The sequence below is a fragment of the Hippopotamus amphibius genome, chromosome 4 (assembly GCF_030028045.1).
Source record: "Hippopotamus amphibius kiboko isolate mHipAmp2 chromosome 4, mHipAmp2.hap2, whole genome shotgun sequence".
Classification (NCBI taxonomy): domain Eukaryota; kingdom Metazoa; phylum Chordata; class Mammalia; order Artiodactyla; family Hippopotamidae; genus Hippopotamus; species Hippopotamus amphibius.
The window spans coordinates 66419132-66434016 of NC_080189.1; the positions used below are offsets into that span (position 1 = coordinate 66419132).

Sequence of the window (14885 nt, forward strand, 5' to 3'; positions counted from 1 at the left end):
AAGAAAAGTATGATTTGTTATGTGATTTAGGATATAATTATATCAATTTATTCTGAAAATTTTTAATTCTCTTAAACACTTTTACTTTGGAAATAGTTAAACCTCCATAACTGTGATAACTTAGATTTTTATAAAGTCCTTTTGAGGAATGCTGTCTTTCTGGCACAATTTTTTTTTTTTTTGTATTATTGCAAAGTAAAGAATAACTATGCTATAAGGATAATTCCATAAAGTTTGGAATTTTTTCAGGCAATAATGAGACTCTCATGCACATTCCATGGCAGAAGAGAGAAAACAATAAAGAATTGTTCACATGGAGTAGAATTGGCTACTTTGGGGCAATGAATATTTGATTTATTCCTTTTATTGCAAGGCTTTTCATTCTATAGTTATTTTACTTTTATTGAAACTAACTGAATGTATTTGTCTTTTAAACTCTTTTTAGCCAAAATGTACCTTGAGACAGACCCTTCTGGAAGAGACAAGGGGACGCCAATTGTCATCATAAAACAGGGCCATGAGCCGCCTACATTCACAGGCTGGTTCCTGGGCTGGGATTCCAGCAGGTGGTAAACTGATTTTTGTAGGAAAAAGCAAACAAACAAGCATTATGGGGCAGCTGTCCCATTGATGTTTGTGGGGGGAAAGAGGGGGAACTTGTTTGTTTGTTTGACTTTAGAAAATTAACCTCAGCCATGTGGCTGTTTTCTAATGCTTAGTATTGGTTTGAAATTTCTTTTAAACTGGAATTTTCTTACGTTAATATTTTTAAATAACTTAGAGTAAACTTTTTTTATGGACCAATATTAGCTCTGCAGGATGCTGACACATCTTTTATATGACCTCTTAAGGGCAAAAAGCTAGGGACAGACTAGGATAGTTTGTCAGGAAAGTTTACAATTCAGGAGTGATTAGACAAACTTGTACTTTAATATACCAGAGAAGAAAGTTTTAAATGCCTTTGAGGTTACTCTCCTTTCTATGTGTTGTGTTCAAAAGAATCGCATATTTGCAGTAAGGTTTCTGTTAAGATGGCTTTAAAAGTTTGTTGTTTTCCTTCTTTAGCCAATATGACTGATACCATTAACTCCTGTCATTTTCTAGGAGACACTTTACCTTTTTGGCCTTTTAAAAAAGCCTTTGAAAGCACAGCTCTTTAATGACAAAATAATTTGTACTCGTATCCACTTTTATATATGTCTCTATATTTGACAGTACATGTTTAATATCACAAAGGATATGTACAAAAAGAGTTCACTAATCCTGTCTTTCATCATTAAAATACATCTCTTTGAAAAGGTTGTTGTGACATTTTATTCAAATGTGATGTGTCAGTTAATTACATGAGTAACTTTAAGGTTAAAAGTATTACTTTTATGCATAAATATGAATTTAATTTTTAAAAAATTCATTCTCATTAAGTAGTCAAAATTAAACTTTTCCATGGTTATATAATTTTCAACTTCAAATACCATAGTGCAAATGAAACCTGGGTCCTGTTGAAAAATAAACAGAAGCATATTAACAGTTTTAAGAGGTTTTTTTTCGAGCAAAAATCCATTTGGATCAATCAGCGCCAAACCGAGCACGTGGGAGAGACTTCCATGGAGAAAAGGTAGAACCAAGGCAAGGAAATTACTGCTGATTGGCTACAGTTGGAAGCCTAGTTGACTGTGATTGGTTGTTCTTAGGTTTGGCTTTCGTAACCCTGAGGCGTTTGCAGGCTGATTTTGATTTGCTTACGGCGGCTGACGGCGTTGGAGCCGCCTCAGTCTGACGCCTCCTCCCTTAACAGAAAACAGGAGTTGGGGCAGAAGACGCGCTCCTGGGGAGCAGAAGTCAACTTTGGCGGTAAGCTGAGGGGCGTCTGGTTGAGGAGGGGAAGCTGCACCTCCATGGGACAGGGAAGCAGAGGCGGGATCTGAGGAACGCTCACCCTCTCGCTGGGGAGATGAAGGGCTGTGTGTTTCAGATTTGGTCCTGGCGTGGGTCCCGGCGTGGGAACGTGGACCCACGTCCATTACGGCCTGAAGGTGGGTGGCGGTGTGGAGACCTGGGGCTTATGTGGGTGGTGAGAAAGCGGTGAGAAGCTGTACTTCCAGCGGCTCTTCATTCATTTAATAAATATTTGTTAGGTATGTGCTTGGTGTCAGGCGCTTTTTGAGGCACTCAGGTTCCAACATGAATGAAACTGACAAAATCCCAGCGGACATGGGTTTATATTCCAGGGAAGAGACTAATAAAAACAATCAGTGAGTGATATATTATAAAAATATATGAGAAGAGAAGTTCTGTGGAGGAAAAAAGGTAAGGAGGGTAGGAAATACTTGGTGAAGAGTGAGGCAGGGTGCAGATTTCATAGGGTGCTTAGGGACAGCCTTGCTGAGAAGGTGATATTCAAACAGAGGCCTGACTGGAGGAGGAGTGAACCTTGTCATCACACCCGGGCAGAGGGAATGCCAAGTACTAAGGCCTGGAGGTAGGAGCGTACCTGATATAATGGGGGTGACGTCTAAAAGAAGCAGGGAGATTCCTTGAGGTTCTCTCCTCCTGTCACCACTGGGCTACAAAACCTTCATCTTCAGCAGACCTACTGTTTAAACCTGAGCTGTGAAAAGATTGCTTTCCCCAGTGCAAGTACTCAGAGGCAGGGATGGTGATGCCTGAGGAGACAGGCCAGTCATCAGCACAAGAGATGTGAGGAGGACGAAGCCGTGGGGGTAGTCACAGAAATTATCAGCAACAACAGCTGCTGTATCAGGAAGACTCATGGGTCCTGTGTTAGTGAACTGAAGGGCTGCTGGTGGCGAGAGGGGATAAAGAGGATTTGTAAAAACTACCTGGAAAGGGTGAATTAGGGAGTTGCTGTTTTCATTTCACATCCAAAACTGATGTGGCTGGAAAAAACACCTACAACACGTGTGAAGTCAATCTGAGGGAGGGGAACCAGTCTACTTTGAAGGAAGAGAATCTGGTGGATTATAGAAGGGCCATTGTTCTACGATATTGTATAGTCTTAAAACTCCAGTTATTTGTAAACCCACATAGAAATCAGTCTCTTGGATTTGAAAAGGACTTTCATATAGCCTAATTAATAAATATAAAAGTTTCATAATTTATTTTCTATTTTTCTTCTATTTTCTATTGCTTACTCATTTTTAACATGAAACATTAGATTGCTTTCTTGTCTCTGGTTTTCCCCAAAGATTTTTGGGGATGAAAAACCAAAACAAATTTAACCGTCAGCCGCTAGTGCTTTACCGACCTTTCTTTGCCTTGGATAATGTAGCACACTCTTTTTTGTGTGAAATGTGTGACAGGAAACAAACATTATTGAATCCAGGAAAACCAGCTGCTAATCAGAAATAAGTATTCTAGTCAGAAGTAGCACACTCAGGAATAAGGAATGGATTACGGCATTAACTTAGAGCAAAAGACCAGGAAACAAGGAACTTATGTAAAGTGAACTGTTGTTTTGTTGTCTTAGCATTGTTTGTTTGTTTTGCAAGACCATCAGAAGCTTGGCTTCAAAATAACTTCTATATTGGACAGATTATTCAGAGATTAAATTGTAGTCAAAATAAAAGAATATTAGTGTTCATTATGTATACAGGATGGCTATGTTGTAGTTAAAAAAAATGTATTTTCAAAACGTTTTTTCTTGCTCTATCTTCTACTAGCATCTCTGGCCTCTGCTTAACAGATATCAGTAACCCCCTCCTCTCCCACCTCTACCTCCAGTGCACCAATCAAAACTGTCTCCAGACATTACAAATGTCCTTGGAGGGAGAGGGAAGCAAAATTGCCCCCAGTGGAGAACCACTTCAAGGAGGCAAGAGCAAGCACTAAAAGGCTCATAGATTGGAAAGGAAGATATGAGTACTCTTGGTGAAAGTCATCTGGGTGTTAATAGTCTTTAACTTCTCCCAGGTGAATATAATATGCAGCCAGGATAAATACCTACTAGGGCTTCTGCAAATCAAATACAGCTCTCTCCTACTCTAGGCCTGGCTTCACTATCCAGGGAGGCTTCTTATATTATTTTCAGACGCAGGAACAGCAAAAACTGTAACTATTTACCCTTTACAGTATTTGATAATGGGCAAAACATCCCTTTGACTTAAAAACCCCATTCATGTCCTACTTTTGCCTCAAATCAAATTTGAGGTGGTGAATACTCCATTAAAGAAAAATCTACACCCCAGCCACATAAGATTTACTTTCTGTTTACTCTAGAAATAGTAATAGCATTAAGGATGAAATTTACCTATTTGTAAATCTTTTCAAGTACATTAAAACAGTGTTCTGTCTGATTAAAGAAAAAATTAAGAAATTTAAAAATATATATACCTTCAGAGATGCATGCATCCAAACAGCACACTGGAGGGTACTCTTTGTCCATGTTAATAAACAAAGATTTTGCTAGGTCCTGAAAACACTGAAAAATATTTATATTTTACTTTTTATTTTAGATTGGAAATGAATAGTGCTCCTAGGCAAGTCAAATGTGGCTGTGGAAGTATTTTATAGTCTTTTCCAATTTTGACGTCCAGTAGAGTGCAATCATATGTTGCTCTTATAATATATTTGCTACCTGCTAGGCTGTCCTGGCATGTATATCCTGATACGTATATGTTCAGTATGTATCTTTCTGAAACAGATACATACCTGTGTATATCTAATCTCTTTCTATATATCCTGGTATATAGCCTAGTGCTGGTGATACAGCAGAGAGCAGGGAGTTAAGGACGCCCGCCCTCAGTGGAGCTGCAGTCTAGTGGGTGGAGAATAAGGACGCAAACACTGAGGTTCATATTCTGCCATGTAGCAGTAAGTGTTATGAGGGAACATAAGGGCAGGGATTGTGAGATGAAGGATTCTGTTTTAGATAGAGTGAACAAGCCTCTCTGAGGTGATATTTGGACAGAGACCTGAAGGAAGTGAGAGAATGAGTCTGTGATGGTCAGTGGTATGTGTCACTTTGATTGGGCCATGGGATGCCCAGATATCTGGTTCAACGTTATTTCTGGATGTGTCTGTGAAGATGTTTCCTGGAGAGATTAGTGTTTGAACTGGTGGACTGGGTAAAGCAGACGGCCCACCTCAGTATGGGCGGGCATCCTTCAATCTGCTGAGGGCTTGAGTGGAACAAAAAAGTGGGGGAAGGTTGAATTGTCTCTCTCTGCCTAACTGCTTGAGCTGAGATATCAGTCTTCTGCCCTTGGGCTGACTTACACCATCAGGTCTGCTGTTCTCAGGTCTTTGGACTCGAACTGGAATTTATACCACTGGCTTTCCTGGGTCTCCAGCTTGCAGATGTGGCATATTGTGGGACTTCTCAGCCTTCATAATCATGTGAGCCAATTTCTTATAATAAATCTTATTGTATATAGATAGATGTAGATAGATACTGAGGTCTATATCTGTCTATCTACATATCCATCCATCCATCTATCTATCCTATTGGTTTTGTTCCATGGAGAACCATGCCTAGTGACTAACACAGAGCCTCAGGCACATCTCTGGGTGGAGGCCAGCAGAGTCTTTCTATGCAGGGGCATAAGAAGCTGCTTGGTTTGCTCAAGGAATTGTGAGGAAGCCAGTGTGGCTGGAGTGATGGAAAGAGATGGAGAAGTGTGGGAGATGAGGTCAGAAAGGTAGGAGAAGCATAGATCACATAGAACTCGTGGCATTTTCATTTTCCCTCTGGATGGGATTTCGTGGAATGACATGATTTTTCTGACATTTTGATAGGATCACTCTAGCTGCTTAGTTGAGCAGAGACGTAAGGATGATGAGCCTGAAAAGAGAGCCCAGTTAGGAGGTGCTGATTCTAATCCAAGACAGAGCTGATGGTGCTGGTGGCAAAGAGGGATTGGATTCCGATATGTTCTGAATATGAAGCCAATGGGAGGATAGTGGATTTGACAGAAGGTGTCAGAAAGTGAGAGACATCGCATATCAGAGGAGTTGCCAGTTGAGCTGGGAAACTGTGGAAGGAGAAGGTTTGAGTGGGGAAACGAGTTGAACATGTTCAAATTTTAGATGCTTATCCTATTAGACAGTTAATTGAAGTTGTTGAGTAGCTATTCTAGTTCAATAGAGAATTAATGGCCAGGAAACTATATTTGCTCTGTCAGTGAATAGATACATTTAGAGACTTAAGAGTGGATGTGATGACCTAGGGTATAAGTGTTGATAAAGAAGATGTCTGAGAGGATAACCGAGTCCTGGGATGTTCCACCATGTAGAGGTGCAGGAGGTGAGGGAGAGCCAGCAAAGAGGATGAGAAGGTCCCAGTGAGGCAAGAAGAAAACCAAGGGAGTCCATGAATGAATGCTTTGTTGAAATTGGTGACCTCCTTTAGTTACAAACGTGAATTTTAAGAAAACAACAACCTATGCCTTTCTGATGAATTCCTAATAATATAACCAAATATTCTTGTGATGTTTATGGGGTATTTATCCTAAAATTGTGCATGACCTAAAGCATTGATTTTCAACTGGGGTTGATTTTGCTCCCCTGGGGATATTTGGCAATGTCTGATGACGTTTTGGTTGTCACAACTGGGGACATCTGTTGCTACTGGCATCTAGTGAGTAGAAGCCAGGAATGCTGCTGAACATTGTACAGGGCACAGGAGGGCCCCTCACAACAAAAGCCTGTGTAGTCTAAAATGTCAGTAGCGCCAAGGCTGAGAATTCCTAACCTAGGGTCATTACGTTTCAAAATGGAAATGTACTGTTACTTCAGAGAAATTTTCAGGAAACAAGCTAAATTGAGGTAATACCATATGGTAGAACAGTTGCTTCCTTTTTTTACAAGATGTTTCACACGAATGACCAAGTGAGAGCCCTTAATTAATTAACTAAATTTGCTGTATTCTTGTCATCATGACATAGAAACCCTATACCCAAGAGCTAATTATTTAACGGATATAAAATATGTGGATACAGGTATGTATATAGGGTAATATTAAAAAAAATTTTTAAACTACAATTTTGATACTTTATATTTAAAATTGATATTGTTGAATCATAGTGTATTCATTTCCTATTGCTGCTATAACAAATTATCCCAAATTTAGTGGCTTAAAACAGCACAAATATATTGTCTTCTGCTTCTGGAGCTCAGAATTCTAAAATGGGCCAACAGGGTTACATTCTTTCTGGAGGCCCTAGGGGAAGAATCCCTTTTTTTGCCTTTTCCAGGTTCTAGTGGCCTCCCTCCTGCGTTCCTTGGCTTGTGGCTACTTCTTCCATCTTTAAAACTAGCGGTGTAGCATCTTCAAAGATCTCTCTGTCTTTCCCTATATGACCTCTGCTATGTGACCGTCAGTCACATCTCCTTCTCTGACTCTGACTTTCTTGCCTCCCTCCTTCACTTTTAAGGACTAATTATCTTGGAGCCACCTGGATAATCTCCCCTTCTCAGGATTCTTAATTTAATCACATTTGTAAAGTCTCTTTGCCCTGTAAGGTAATACATTCACAGGTTCCAGACAGGGTGTGGTCATCTTTGGAGGGTTGTTATTCCACCACCACACAGGGTAGAAATGTATGTGATGAAACCAGTATTGTAGTCGGTTGGCATAGTGGATAAAAGCTGATAACCTGAAATCAATTCTACCTTCAGCCTAAACCCGCAAATCTAAAATAGAAAATGAATACAATTGTAGCTGGGGTAAAATCTAGTCAGCATTTCATCTCTTTCCTAATCCTTGCAAGGTGCTATTCTAATTCCAATTTGACCATCTTATAAACAGAGGCAGAAAGAAATTTCCCCTACTAGGTTCACATAAGGCATTTGCTGTTTTCCCAATTACAGTAACACTACTACATACCCTTTTGTGAGACACTTTGGAGACAAGAGTGGGTATGATGTTTCATTTGACTTTAAACAAAAACAAAAGAGTTTGAACAATTAAACACCTAACTTACTAAGATAATTTTTTAAATTAATTAATTTATTTAATTTATTTATTGGCTGCGTTGGGTCATCGTTGCTGCACACGGGCTTTCTCTAGTTGCTGCAAGCAGGGGTTACTCTTCATTGTGGTGCACAGGCTCCTCATTGTAGTGGCTTCTCTTGTTGTGGAGCACGGGCCCTAGGCACATGGGCTTCAATAGTTGTGGCACATGGGCTCAGTAGTTGTGGCTCACAGGCTCTAGAGCACAGGCTAAATAGTTGTGGCACATGGGCTTAGTTGCTCTGTGGCATGTGGAATCTTCCCAGGGCAGGGCTCGAACCCGTGTTCCCTGCATTGGCAGGTGCATTCTTTACCACTGTGCCACCTAGGAAGTCCACTAAGATAATTTTTGAGCTTTGATTTTTGAGAGTAGTGTTTTTCTATTCTTAGTCACGGGAAACTTGTGAATTTTATGTATTTGAAGAGCCAGTAGGAACATTGCTAGAATGATAATATTCTCAGTGGGTCATCAGTGAGATTAGCCAACAGACTTGTAATGGTACATAATATTCAACCCAGTTTTGAATGAGAAGAATCATTGTTTGAGATTGTAACTTCTGAATATGAAAGTATTTCAAAAAAGGTTGTATATTTATAAGGTCAGGTATTATTTTGCATGAACTTTTATTGAGGGCACCAGAGATAACATCTTTTTTTTCTTTTTCTTTTCTTTTCTTTCTTTCTTTCTTTCTTTTTTTTTTTTTTTTTTACAATAGTTGAATCAGCTGTTCATTTGAGTCTACATTTTATTCTTTTCTTTTGTAATGTTTCAGGCTCAAGAGGTCATCAGTTACTCAAAGCAGAAAATGTATATAATGCCTGATTGTTGCTGTAGAATCCACATAACCCACTTCTTTCTGTTCCCATGATGATATTCCTTAAGAGAAGAGTTCGCTGCCAAACATAATATATTTCTCAAGGAACTTCATACATGATACATCGCAGCAAATCATTCCATATTCCAGCACCAAAACTAACACAAACTCAGAAGAACACCTAGGGAAAAACAGCCACAGGATAGTGATTCCCCAGTTTTTAATGAAAGAAGAGTTAACGAAGAGTATGGAAATTATGTTCTGTTTCCCAATAAGGATTACAGGTACGCTATAGTTTGTTTAAATAGTCTGTGATCCTAAAATACCCAGATTTATAGGTTTTTAAAATGTATTTTGTACTTTTTAGCTTTTAAGGTAATTATTGAGACCCAAAAGAAAAGAGGGTGGTTTCATTCAATTTTCTGGGCATGGGTGTTCTGCCAGAAGATAACTATTCAGCCTTGGCAGAACCAGATGCCCACCTGAGCCTGCCCATGATGACACCTAATAGCCAAATATAGCTGACAGATGACTGATGCTGTTGAACTGCCTTTGCTCTTGTCTGAAAGCAGTGTGGATGGCTACAATAACAGGGCAATGCTAAGGACACTGTATAGTGTCTTGATCTTTTAATTAACCCTCTAATTAAAAGGATGTCAGGATTCTTGGGAAGAATCCTGGCTCCACCATTGCTACTGAGCCAAGTATATTAGGCAAACAATTGTTTTTTTAACCTTAGTTTCTCTAAAGGTTAAGCATGCATCTGCCTGCCTACTCTCCTTACAATCCACATATGTGGTGGCCTTCACTGGTTAGCATGGGTGCTGGGAAAAAACCCAGCATAGCTGCCAGAAGTCAGGGGGAGGTTGTTGAGCTGCTACCCCAGGTTAAGCCAAATGACAAGAGAAGGAGGAGGAGGAGAACATGGTATAGTCTAAGGACATGCAGAATATTGTGAAGAAAGACTATCTGAACAAAACCAAAATTAGCAGGTATATCTGAAAGTGGCTGTGCTGAGGACAGCCTAATGGTTCAGCTACTTATGGAAACCTTGGTTGGAAAGAAGGGGATATTGAGGAAAACTCAAGGATTGAGTAGAATGAATAAAACAATGATGGTGAAGGCAGGGTGATGGGGAAGAAAACTGGCAAACTATTACTAGTTTGTAGTACTTTGCACTTGATGAGATGGGTTATATATGCAGAGGTGAAAAGTAAAAAATGAGTGATACCTATGCAGAAGGTAGGGAGAATTCCTCCTTTTTTGGAAGGAATTTTTTTTTGGAAGGAAAAAATGCACTTCTTATAAGAATATCATCAACTGTTTTATGTATTCACTCGCCTTTTGCATTTAGCATATGTAGTCTCCTACCATCAAACACATAAGTAAGAAGTTTTGATTTTATTGAACATTTCAGAAAGTAGAGGGTAGAAGTTTAGAGAGCTTTGAAAAAAATGTAACTTAAAGGACAAAGAACAATTAAAAAAAAAAGCAGAAACTATCACAGATAAAAAATATTTTTATTGATTAGTGACTTGGTGTTGATAAACAGCCTGAATTCAAAAACATATAAAATCTAGATTGAATATATGTAATTTTGTATGTAACTTGGGAACTAAAAATAGTGTTTCTAAATATGCATTCTTTTCCCCCAAAGTGATGTCAAAAAACAAGCAAGGGAATAGCAGAATATGTTTGTGTGTTATCTGCATCTGCTGATCATTCTCTATTATCCATTCTTCCCTTTTTCCTGTTAGTATTAATAATAGAAACCCACCTGCATGACTTAGCAGGCGACATTCTCTGTGTCCGCAGCAGCAAAGTCATCTGACTAAATTCAGGCCAATGACTTGAGCAAAAGTTCTTTGAATTGTAAAGGCAGGTGTCTAGTCACTTCTTTGAAAAGGAGACTCTTTGTCCTCCACTTTTCTGTTCCCTTTTCCACTGGCTGCGAAACAGCAAGAGCTTGAATAAGCCACCTTGGGCACACGCAGCAGCTGGCAGAGCTTGCCTATTATGACTGAATCTGCTTGTTTAAGATGACTAGATAAAAAGAATGTTCTTTTTATTAGAGCCATTAGAGTCTCTTTTTAGAGCAGTTCAGCCTCTGCCCTAATTAATACAAACATTGGTATCAGAAGTAGAGTTTTACACTGTAAAACTGTTCTAACATATGTGGCCCTGCCTTAATGATAGACTTGCTGAGCATGAGTAAATAGATATTGCAGGCTGGGAAGCCAGTAATCCTTTTTATGGTAAACATTAAATAAAACTGTTACCCATGGTAACTAAGAAGGCAGATCATGTGCCTACCAAGCCTGTATCTCCTGGAAAAGGGGTCAGTAAATTTCACAATATTAATGTGCGTTGGCTGTTTCTAGCAGCTTTTAGCAATGCACTAAAAGAGAGAGATGAGTCAGGCAAGAATTAATCCATGTAAAGCAGAGTTCAAAGGGGAGTATAACTCTGCTCTATTCTCAGCAGGTGGCATTTAATCTAAATTGACTGAGGGGTTAGTAACTTGGAAAAGCCAACTGTTTGTGTAAACAGAATAACAGTAGATAAAGTTGTCACCCAGGACCTTGCTCAAGGGCCTTCCCTTAAGGGTTTTCAACCCACAAGGTGAGCCAATCCAAAATCAGATTAAGGGTGTTGTTTTCACACCCAGTGTAACTGCTGTTAATTCAAGGGAGAGAGAGATGGTAGTGTCATCAGGGTTAGATCCAGATAAAGCCTTTGGCTATGATTTCTTTCACATACAATTACCTGGAACCAAATAGACAAGAAAGCAACTACATTTTTGAGCAAATAGTATTGCCAAAGAACTTGCAAGTCTAGTCTACAGAAGTTTGGGATTGTTTGACAATAAAGCACTTCCTGAGATTCTAACCCTGCATCTGCAGAGAGTTGAGAAACTCACTCTGCATTCAGTTTAAACCCTAGAACTCCTTGTCCATCATCACATCTAAACTGAAAAGAGGGTATGCTTTTCAATGTGTGCTATAGATGTGTCCCAAGGGATGATGGACAGAGACAAGTTTCCCAAAGGACAAAGCCAGGAGACTGAAAGGACAGTGGAGTTTCCCAGAGGGCAGAGCCAGGATTTCATGAAGTAACTTCCTCCAGTGCTAGTGAGGGGAGTCTTTGTGATTTCTGCCCAGCAAAATTTCAGCATTGCTAGAGACAAGAATCTCTGTGTAATTTTCATCGTTCTCTTTTCCAAGTAGGAATTTTTATTGCAGTTATTCTGGTTCTATTCTACTACTGTATATCAGTGTATTTGGGTGTTTGTGTGTGAGGACATGGGAGCTGAGGGGAGTGGCAGGGAAGTTATCTACTAGTTTGTCAGTCACAGACCCAGCTGAAGCCTCCTGAGGACTCATGGAAAGAACTTTGCATCATGTAGAGATTCTAGATTTTGAGCTAAATTGGGCTGGACTTAACGTTGTTCACATTTGAAAAAGAGCTGCGTCCTTACTGTAGGGTGAAAGAAACAAACAGTTGAGTTATGATACAAATGGGTTATGGTAAAAGCTGCTAAGTGTTTCCTAGTATCCAGTAGTTCTTAATTCCTTCTAATTATAGAACCCACCAAAATTTTAGCAAATATGTGGCTGTCCAAGTAGAAAGGAAATTTCTCAGCCTCACTTGGAGCTGACCGTGGCCATGTGACCTAGTGCTGACATTTACCTGATACGATGGTTGCCTAAAAAGTAATCCTGCCACAGCAGCTTACCTTGTACACTAATAAAGATAGCACTTCCCCTACGTTCAACAAAAATGATATAGGAAGGCACTTAGGAATAATAATAGAGTGCAAAATAATCAAAATATATATTTATAAGTATCTTATGAGGCAAGCTTAGTACTATACTTGTTTAAGGTTAGTGAGAAGGAAATGTCTAAAGAGGACTTTTTCACGAAAGTAGTAAAGAGCAAGATTACTGGTTCAATCTAAATTGTGTTTGGTCATGTTTCTGTAGTTTAGCTAGTGGCTTTTCTTATCTCCAGTTTTAGCGTAGGCCTAGGCAAATAGTTGGGTTTCAGTTAACATTCATTGAATGGCAACCTCAAAAATGGGATATGTGGCAAGTTGATAAAATAGAATGTTTTGAGAGCATAAAATGATTATTCAGTCCTGTTGCAGCGAGTTTTAACCAGCCCAAAAGGAGAGAGAAGAAAACACAGCTATACAATTTCTGAATGCATCACAGCAAAAACATATACACTCAGAAGGCATAAAAGAAAAAAGACGTTACATTTTGCTAGGTGAAAATACGACATTCATAGTACCAAAAACTGAAAAACTTAGGAATCAATGTGTAATGCATATAGCTAACATTATTGCTACACAAATACTAATTTCTGTCATTGAGAAGGAGCCCTTACAAATGAATAGTCAACAGCCCAATAGAGAAATGGTCAAAGGACGTGAACAGACAGTTCACAGAAAAGAATGAAAATGACCAATAAATATGGCAAAGATGTCTGTGACACTCATAATTGAAGAAATTCAAAATAAAGCAGAAGAAACGTATATTTGTCGATCTACCAAATTGGCAAATGTTAAAATATCAGAGTATTAGTGGTCATCAGAGTATAGGGACACAGGTTCAGAAATACACTATGAATGACTAGACAAATTGCTCAAAACTTGACCTATAGTGCAGTAATATTTTTGTAAAAAATTACACCTGAGGGGAGAGAAGAAAGATGGTGGTGAAGTAGAAGGACATGGAATGCATTACTCTCCACAGATGCATCAGGAATACACCAAAAGACACAATAATTCCCACAGAGAACCAGCTGAACACCAGCAGACAACCTCGGATACCAGAAAGGACTGCAAAGATCCCGACATAACTGGGTAGGACAGAGGGAGGAAAAAAAAAAGAAAGAGGAGGAGAAGAAAGGAAAGGGGTGGGTCCCACACCCTGGGGTGGGGGGATCTGAAACAGAGGGGAGATTGCTGAATTTGGGGAAACATCTCTTATCTGATGGGGAAACCACTTCTCCAATAGGGAATTTCCCTGGGTCAGAAGGGAGGCATTTGGGACTGTTCAAAGAGGGTGAAGCGGCTGAGCTGTGGCAGACAGGAAAGAGGGTGAAACACACGGAGGGTCTGCACGACGACACAGCATGTCCAGACTGAGACATCGGTTCACAGCTGAACAGGGGGTCTGGGAGCTGGAACGTGGGAACTGGAGAATTGGTTCAGGGTGAGAAACATTGTTGGCAATGGGGAGACAAACTGAGAGGACAGGAAGGAAGAAATCTGCAGCGGAGAGTGCCTACCATGGAAAGCTGGGTGGCCATGGTGGCGGCTGGATACTGCTGACTCACAAGCAGGGGGAGGAGCCATGGATGTAGCTTCTCTCTTGGGCACCTGTGACGGACAAAGGAAAGACCCCTCTGGGCCTGGCTAACACACTCAGGGATAACAAAGGCCCCTGGGCGGGGCTGGCCTAGAGTGCCTGAAGCTGAGAGCCAAAAGCCCACAGAATGGTCCAGCTCTGGAGACATTCTCTTTACACCTGAGCCACCGGTGTCCCTCTGCAACAGGCACCACCACAGCCAACTGAGCTGCCATGACGCAGACAGGGTGCCCCAGCAAAAAGTCATAGCAGGGGGGAGGAGCTGTGGTTGGAGTCACTCTCTCAGCCTGAGCCATCTGAGCTGCCGTGACCCAGGCAGGGTGCCACTGCTCACTCACTCCCAGGGGAAGGAGCCACTATTGTACCCTCTCTCTCCCCACACACCGGCGCTTACAGATGAACAATAAAGGAAGCTCTGCTGCTCGCAGAGTAATACAAAACACACCAGGCAGGTAGAAAGACACTTACAGCTGAGACCCAAAGGAAACAGAAATATTATTATTAATTCTATTGATCTGGTCCATTCTGGGGTCAGTTCTAGTCTGTTTTTTTTTAAATTTTTATTTTATTACAATCTTAGTCCTAAGGGATCTACACATTTTATAACACTTTTTATTCTATTTTTTGTTCTATTTTTATTTTTAGCCTTTTTATATATTTCTATTTCTAGCTAAGTTTTTTGTCGTTCTATCTCTCCTACCTTCTTTTCATCTCTATCTTCTATAC

General features: G+C 40.0%; 1 protein-coding gene across 1 annotated transcript in view; it reads left to right on the forward strand.

Moving 5' to 3' along the window:
- The window catches only part of SCIN (scinderin), a 67690-nt gene extending 66397 nt beyond the window's left edge, over positions 1-1293 (forward strand). Inside the window, exon 16 of the mRNA XM_057732413.1 lies at positions 446-1293. Within this exon, the coding sequence (XP_057588396.1) occupies positions 446-573 (128 nt within the window). The 3' untranslated portion in view covers positions 574-1293. The remainder of the gene's footprint in view (positions 1-445) is intronic.
- The last annotated feature ends 13592 nt before the right edge of the window (positions 1294-14885 follow it).